This window comes from Dendrobium catenatum, unplaced genomic scaffold (genome assembly GCF_001605985.2).
Source record: "Dendrobium catenatum unplaced genomic scaffold, ASM160598v2 fragScaff_scaffold_199, whole genome shotgun sequence".
Lineage (NCBI taxonomy): Eukaryota > Viridiplantae > Streptophyta > Magnoliopsida > Asparagales > Orchidaceae > Dendrobium > Dendrobium catenatum.
The window spans coordinates 516,324-524,605 of NW_021318661.1; the positions used below are offsets into that span (position 1 = coordinate 516,324).

Here is an 8,282-nt window from a genome sequence, read left to right on the forward strand (position 1 = left end):
CGCAGAGTGGTTGGGATCACACATAACAAAAATGGAATTTTCGGAGCCCACACACTCCAAGGTTATCGACGACTTATGGTGAAGTCTTGAATTTCTACAATGTGGGAAGCGAGTATTTCCAAGTAACGAGGGTAGTAAGCACCATGGCCAGCTGATTGTGAATGGACAAGCTAAAATCCTCTTGAGAAGGCCTTTTCCTACAACTTGGATGATTTGTACAACTAATGATGTTTCATCTTCAGTAGGGACGACTGACATTAATGGGCATTTCTCACTAGAGGGCAGGTCCTGATGTGTGTGCTCTGTATACATTCTTGGCTTTCTCATGGAAGGCGAGTCCCCTCTGGCTTTTACGCCATGTTAGGGACTAATAACTCTCGGGCTTTTTCACCTATCATATGCGAGCGTTCATTTTCCTCTTTAACAACATTTATAACATAGAAAGCCATAGAAAGCCATGGAGCTCCTGAGAGAATAAGATTTATGAATAAAATCTTTTGGTACAATTTTTTTATTACTTCGTAAATCAATTTTCTAATAAAAAATTAAAATTTTTTACTAAAAAATTACTTTAAGAAACATTTAAAAAAACCGTTCCAAACGAAGCTTTAATCTCATTTTTACCATGTTATAGATAATCTTTGTTCATTTTACAAGAACTAGTTTTAGTTGGAATATTTTTCTCATTAAAGTTACTATGTATGAAAGAGCAACATAATGAGTTTTCCTATTCTTAGAAGTAGCCATATTTTCCCCAAAGAAATGCAAGAAAGGACATCATAAAAACCAAATCAACTCAAATATTATTTGACCATACATCTGGAGAAAAAAGAAAGAGAGACAAAAAAAACAATCAGATAGCATTACAAATATTCTGGCATTTGAGCCTTATACAAAAGTAGAGAATTTTCAAATAGAAAGAAACAAAAGCCCTCTCAGCAGCTTCTAGACTCTTCTGAAGTTTGAAATAAACGGAATAGAACTTTTGACTTTGCCCGGAATTTATTTAGTGCTGTTGGCAACAATCTCTTAATCATGGTGCAAAGGAACAGACTCTGCCTGAAATAGTGAAGGAAGACAAAGCATGAACATTCAAGTTGCAGTAATGGAGTCCCCTCAGACATAATAAATTATACATAAAGTATACTTACTAGTTTGCGATATTTGAGGGCGTAAAACATCTCCAGATATCTCTTTGTCTCGCGCCTGTCCAAGTTAGAAACATACTTCCAAAAACCATAAACACCAGCCAAGGTCATCAATCTCTCAGAATACAGTTTCCAGGTGAATCTGCACAAGAAAAAGAGTTCAGCTTTGATGCAGTAGCAGTCTGATTGTCGGAAAATTATTACGTGCGGCGTCCGGATTCGTTCGGAGGCAAATCCGGACGCGTCACGTCAGACGGGTCCAGGTGCATCCGGGTGACGTGGCTCGATCCGGATACCGCACGTAATAATCTCTCATGATTGTCAAGTTGTTAATGCTTACTTCTCTTCAATACGCTTCATTGCTCCCTTGGAGATCTTTTCCCAGTAAGTTGGATCCTCCTTGCATTTTTCGTAGAAATTCACCAGCAGCTCTGCAGCCTTATCGCCCTGGTAGGGGTCAATGTGGAAGCCCGAGACTCCATGAACAATGATCTCTGCTGGACCACCATGAACTGTGGCGAAGGTTGGAAGGCCGCAGGTCATAGACTCCACAACTGTTAGCCCAAAAGCTTCATAGAAGGCAGGCTGAACAAACACAAATAAAGCAGCACAAATTAGACTAGAAGTGAAACTACAAATCTTCTGGTTTCTTGTTAGAAGATGAGATTACCTGCACAAATACTCCCTTTTTGTCAGCAATATAGCGATATAGCTCTCCGTTCCGAACACGATTCATTTGAGCAGAAATCCACCTTATGTGCCCATCAAGCTTATACTGCTCAATGAGACTGTACATTTTGTTCATCTCAGCTTGTTCTTCCAAGTCCTTGGATGCCTTGGCATGATCTCCAGCAACCACCACAAGGTTAACAAGCTCCCTAAGCCGAGGATTCTTACCATATAACTCAACAAGGCCAGTGATGTTCTTTACCCGGTCCAGCCTCGCCATCGAGAAAATTATGGGCTTGCTCTTGTCCTTCAATACACACCTAAAATATGCCACAGCAATCAGTTAAAATGGAGTCTAAAAAAGCCAATGAAAGATAATAACTTACTTATGCTCAGTGTTCTCAACATCACTGAAGAGTAGCTCCTCAATTTCAGGGTGGAGGGCTGTGAGCCTTTTGCTCTCCTCAGAGTAAGAAAAGTAGATTGACATATCAGCTCCTGGAGAGACAATATTGAACTTGGGATCGAAGACATCGATCCCGTGAACTACGCGGTAGAGCCCGGGCATTGTAAAGGCAGTATGAGATTCATATTGCCCCACAGTATCCTTGCTGAAACAATTGAATTATATATATATTTTTTACTTGGATCAGTAGCAGAGAGACAAAACAACAGTTTTGAGTACATTTTCTACAACTTCTAGTACCTTCCAGCAATTTCTTGGAAAGTGCTTGTTATGATGAAATCTGCATGGTTCATGGCAATAAGATCTGCAGTAAATTGGCAAGAGAAATGGTATTGTTCCTCAGACTTCTTCCAGTAGATATCAGAATTAGGATACTTCGTTTTCTCCAGAGCATGAGCAATCGTACACTGAAAATATACATTGAAGTTAAATACTAGCAGGCAATAAAAAAATTTGTATTTTGAGAACAAAGAATTTTCTACTTGCAAACCTGAGTAACTCCCAGTTTCTGTGCCAACAAAGATGCTACTAGATTTCCATCGCTGTAGTTTCCAATGATGAGATCTGGAGTAGCCTGCAGCTCCCCAGCCAACTCCTTTGCAACATCCTATAGCCAAAAACAATATGAGTTTCAACATCTAAACAAGCAATAATACAGCTTTTAGGACATTTATTAATTCTTCAAATAGATGTAGGCTTCATTTGGGACGGCTTTCTTCCTGCTTCATAAAGCTGTTTTATAGTAAAAAATTAAAATTTTTATACTAGAAAGCCGCTTTAAGAAGCAATAAAAAAGCCGTCCCAAATGCAGCCGTAGTTTGAAAGCTTTCAAGAAAAATTTAAGCCTTGCAAATTTAAGATTCCCTCACATCAGCATAAGTTTCAAGGTAAGGCCACACTTCGAATCGCGAGATCCATTTTCGAATGATTCCTTTCTCAGTCCTGAAGGGAACCCGAAGTATGTTTGTGTGCTCAGTGCCAATGACCTTCTCAAGACGCTGGCCACAAGTAGTTCCAACTGCATCTGGAAGCAATCTAGTCACCTGCACAGAAAGGTGATAATTCTTAGCCACTAATGAAGAAACAATTTATTAATATTACTATCAAAACTAATAAATAGTCGGGCTATGTCTATGATTAGTTTGTGTTTATTGTGATCATGTGCTCACATTTTTAAGCATGAAAACTGGCTATTCACAAATAAAAAGGTAAAATTAAATTGTTTGTAGGGCTACGTTGCACCGATACGGATACGGTGACACGGATATGACACGATACGGATATGGGACACGTCAATTCTTAAAAATATAGGATATGGATACGGCGCGGACATGTCATTATAATTTATAAATCATACATAAAAATTAAGAAAACAATCAAAGCATAATATTTGAAAAGAAAAAAAAAAGCATCATTTGTAACCTTGTAGCTTATAATATCAAAATAAAAGTAAACATTAAATGTCTAGTAACTCCTTTTTCCTTCCATACTCCTTTGGTTGGCTCGAGGAACTTCTCAATATTAGCCCTCTCTCTTCACGTAATTTTTTTAGTTTTTCAACGGGGACACGCGTGTCCTTTTGAAATAAAATATTATTTTAATTGGATATGGCTTTACCGTATTTGACACATATCAGTGCCATATCAGATGTGCATCCGTGTCTGACACATATCCGATTCAACATGCCTTCATAAATAGGTGTATTAGTGCAACATAGGTGAAGGGTACCCTCCCTAAACCCCGAATTGACAGGAGCTTCATGCACAGTCAACCTTTTCAAAGCCAGGTATCAGATAATTTAAACTTACTATGAGGATATGAGGAATGATATCAAGTCCCTGCTTCTTTATTCTCAGAAGCATTTCATTCTCCAGTGCACGAACTTGATCCAAAATGTATACAACCTGCCAATGCAGCCTCAAGTCAGAATAGAATGAAAACCAGAAAATAATAGAACCTCAAAGTTAATTTAATACCTGGCCACCCGTGTCAGGATAACCCAAAACATTGTCTTGTGCGAAGTAACCATGAGGAGATAAGATGACAACATTAAACACCATTGGAACAGCACCAAGGAAGCTTTCAAGTGTGTTTGGATCAGGTGCTTCAAGAAGATCGAGGAGGAGATGTATGGTCTCATGTACGCGTTCAGCTGTATCACCCCAGCCTTTCTCCAGACCAAGCTCTTGGAATCTTCACATTGTTAAATTGAATTACAAAGCTTAAAAAGACATTTTTCAGATAATCTTATTGTGTGTGTTATAGATCAGGAGTATCAGAGACTACCTATGGTTGAACTCAGAGTATGGAGTGTCCTGTGGGATGCTTATTAAATGTTGCTCAGCCTTCCGTAGTGCAGAACGAAGGGCGCTTAAGCTGTGAATTCTGTCATTCAGCATTATGCTCTGCATGCAAATTTTGTTATGAAAATCCAACTCAAATGTATCAAGACACACACATAAACAAGATATCTGTAATAATTTGCTTTATGGTAGTCATTTCGAAAAGCTCTAATGCATATTAAGACTTCGTTTGGGATGACTTTCTTACTACTTCTTAAAGCAGCTTTCTAATAGAAAAAATTAATTTTTGTACTAAAAAAATTGCTTTAAGAAGCAGTAAGAAAGCCGTCCCAAACAAAACCTAAATAATATGAATTCAATCTTGACTTAAACCAAGGGATCAATGATGTAAGATACAGAAAGAAGTAAAAGTCCACATTGGGAAAATATTGCAGATCTCAAATCTGAAGAAAAATTTAAAAGCTAGGATGAGTAATTAGATGAAAGTTCCAACAAATGATACTTAAAAGAATGTTTTAACACAAAAGAATGAAAATTTACCATTCCATTGTAGTTATGTGCTTTAAGGAAATTGAGTAGTGGGTACATGCTCTCCTTGTCATGGAACAATTTCGAAGAAAGATGCCGGTTAAGAAATTGCACCCCATTGCCGATGGATTTCGAGAGCGAAGGGCGTGGGAAAGAAGCATTGAAAGGCTCAAAGTCCAACTCAAGCACATAATTGCTTTCAGATCTGAAAGAAAACAGAGAATTGCAGCAATAAACCCCTCATCTTTGTTTGTCATAGATCTACAAATCAATAGCTCCTCTATTCTGTATAAATTTATAGAATTTTGTAAGCCAAACCTTCCGTCCACAAGCTCTTCTTTGAACTGCAAGTACTCGGGCACAGTCAATTCCTCAACAGCCAACTCACTCACATTAACCCTGACATATTCCCACACTCCAGGTCTTGGTCGGATCGCAAGAGCAACCCATGGAGGTGTGACAATAGCCTCCTGAGAATCAAACAAGAAATTTAAACCACCAAGCAACAAAATAGTAGTCAAATAACAAATTTAAAATGCAAACTAGTTCATCTGTCACACCTGAGCAGCTTTGAGAACATCTTCAAAGCCACCATTTTTAAGCTTTTCTCGATCCGCTTCAGGGATTACAGATTCATACTCTGCCAGAATCTGGTGTGGTAACAACATACCCTTTCCCTGCTTAACAAACCTACACGATGCGACCAATCTCTTACTCTCAAACTTATCAACCTCCATGATCCAATTACTTCAAAAAAAAATTCTACCATGCTAAAAAATGATATGAAATCCAATCTTTTTGAAAGTTTTGGATTGCATGCAACAACCAAGGCACAAAAACTTGAGGCCGTTTCTCAAATGACGCGCCTTTAATGCTTCAAGAGTATAACTAAAGTCCAGAGAGAAGGATTTAATACCTTGAGAAGAGGGACAGCAACTCATTAGTGTGAGCTGATAGAGTATCTCCAAGCCTTTCGCGGATGCTGTGGATGCGGGTCAAGGTTCTGTGATCAGCCATTGTTTCTCCTTCCTTGTTTCAGAGTTTCAGAACAACTCAGAACTGCAAATAAGTGAAAATCACAATATGTAAGTAATGAGCCAACAATTTCCACGAATACTTATAAAACTGAGAAATTAGACTTGGAAAAAGCCAGGAAGACTAACTTCTTCCAGAAACCTAGAATTTCTTGAAGATAACAGTAAAATTGTTACATGCAAGCATAGAACAGAACGTGGTTTATAATTCTTCCAAACATTTATGATGTGTAAACCAAACAAATGGATAAGATTGACAGATAAGCGAATAAAATTTCTGAACGCTGCCAACTCAGGTAGATGCGTTTCTTTCTTTTTTTTTTTCCACGGATTAAAACCGACGCCAGATAGCAACTCTTGACATTTTTTTTTTTCTTTTTTGACAAAAGGCGTCGGGTTCGTCACAACGTTTACCAATTACCAGAGGTACGTTTGAATACGGAACAAACCCCATTTCCATGGCAAAAATCGAATTTTTACCGGAAGCAAAATGAAAAAAAAAAAAAAATCCTGTGGCATCGTTCCATAGTTGTGATCTCCAGAAAAGAAACTTTTTTTTTCATAATAAAAGGAAAAATACCTCCACAAATCCTAAGAAGTTCACTGGAAGCCCAGAAGCAAAACTTCAAGCAAGCAGCAGAAGAATCAGAAAAGGAGACAACTTTGAAATTAACAGAACAATCAAATAAAATTCCCCCATGCGCATTCTAGAATATATGAGCCACCCTACCTCATAGAATAATGGGAAAAAAGAAACCTTTTTGCTATATATATTTTTAAAATTGCTGAAATGGAGATAGGGTTGAAAAGGAGACAGAAAAACGTGAAAAACACTCTACAATAATCTCCACTGCTGTATACCAGAAAATAAAAAAGAATACATCATGGGAATTGTGAAAAAAATCAAACATTTATAGCAGAAACGGAAGCTTTACCTTCTTGAAGACTCAAATGGCGGACTCAACGAAGGCAAAGCAAAATGCCAGAACTACAAAGAGAGAGAAAGGCAAAAGAAAATAGAATGAACGCAGTTGGGAACAATGGATGGAGGTAAGTGCTACTCTCGGCCCCTTTATATACCCGGAATTTGGCAAGGGGTCTTCATTACTTATTATTTATTAGGTAGGGCTCGCTCAGAGTTCGCTTTCGTTTGGAGAGAGAGGGAGACGGGAGGCGGAGGACCTTACTGTAACGGGAAAACTGCTTATTGAACTTGAAGCTCTTGCTCCTTGTTTTCCATCCCGCGGCCACCGCGCCTCGGAATTTGACTGTTTGGGGCAGCTTCCTCACCTTTTCTTTATATTTTTGGGGTTTTTCATATGTTCTCTTGGGTTTATGTATTTACTAATTAGAGATATATTTTTAATTAGATTTTTAAGAGTTTGATAATTATAATTTTTTTATTCTTAAAAATGTTAATGATATATATATTATTTTTACATAATAATATTTTACTTATATAAAAAAAGAAATATTTAGTTACATTTATCTCATTTATAAATAGTTACTCTTATTCATATTTTTCTATATTTTAAAAAATTATGTATTTTTTTATCATTAAACAAAAAAAATGGCTCTTAAACTCATAAATAGTGTAAATTAAACAAATTATGAAATTAAAACTTTTGATCCGTTTGGGGTGATCGTAATTTTTAGTGTAGATAATTACAATTTTTCGAGAAAATTAATTTTTTGAAAAGTTGATGAAAAAAGTAAATACTTTCCCTACATAAAAATTTTTCAAAATAATGAAAAAATAGTAGCAAAATAAAAATTATGATTGTGATTTGAAAAATAAAATAATAAGAAAGTTGATAATTTATTTTTAAATATTTTTATAGTTTTCTCAAATAAAAATTTAAAAAATTTATAGAATTCTCTGAAAAAAAAAGAGTAATTATCCTGAAACTAAGCTCGACGGAATTGGATTAAGGAAAGCACGGCCTACGATATTTTAGTAATTTTACTCTCGAATCGGCGAGTGAATCGTATAGTTTGGTGGGGCCCATGTCCATTCCCAGATCCAGCAGAAGTTGCACGTGCTCCTAAATTTCAGAAATTATTATTTTTTAATTTAATGAAAAATTCATATATATATATATATATATATATATATATATATATATCCGGGCCA

General features: G+C 36.6%; 1 protein-coding gene across 1 annotated transcript; it reads right to left on the bottom strand.

Annotated features, from left to right (window-relative positions):
- Positions 1–772: 772 nt before the first annotated feature.
- LOC110110417 (sucrose synthase 2) lies at positions 773–7,442 on the bottom strand. Its single transcript, XM_020841883.2, has 16 exons — positions 7,084–7,442; positions 6,031–6,173; positions 5,675–5,804; positions 5,433–5,584; positions 5,127–5,319; positions 4,570–4,688; positions 4,260–4,476; positions 4,092–4,187; positions 3,153–3,326; positions 2,774–2,890; positions 2,524–2,690; positions 2,204–2,428; positions 1,819–2,137; positions 1,489–1,733; positions 1,152–1,290; positions 773–1,059 (listed from the first exon to the last, which is right to left on the bottom strand). The coding sequence occupies exons 2-16, from the start codon at positions 6,129–6,131 to the stop codon at positions 1,030–1,032; spliced, it is 2,424 nt and encodes an 807-aa protein (XP_020697542.1). The 5' UTR covers positions 6,132–6,173; positions 7,084–7,442; the 3' UTR covers positions 773–1,029.
- Positions 7,443–8,282: the final 840 nt, after the last annotated feature.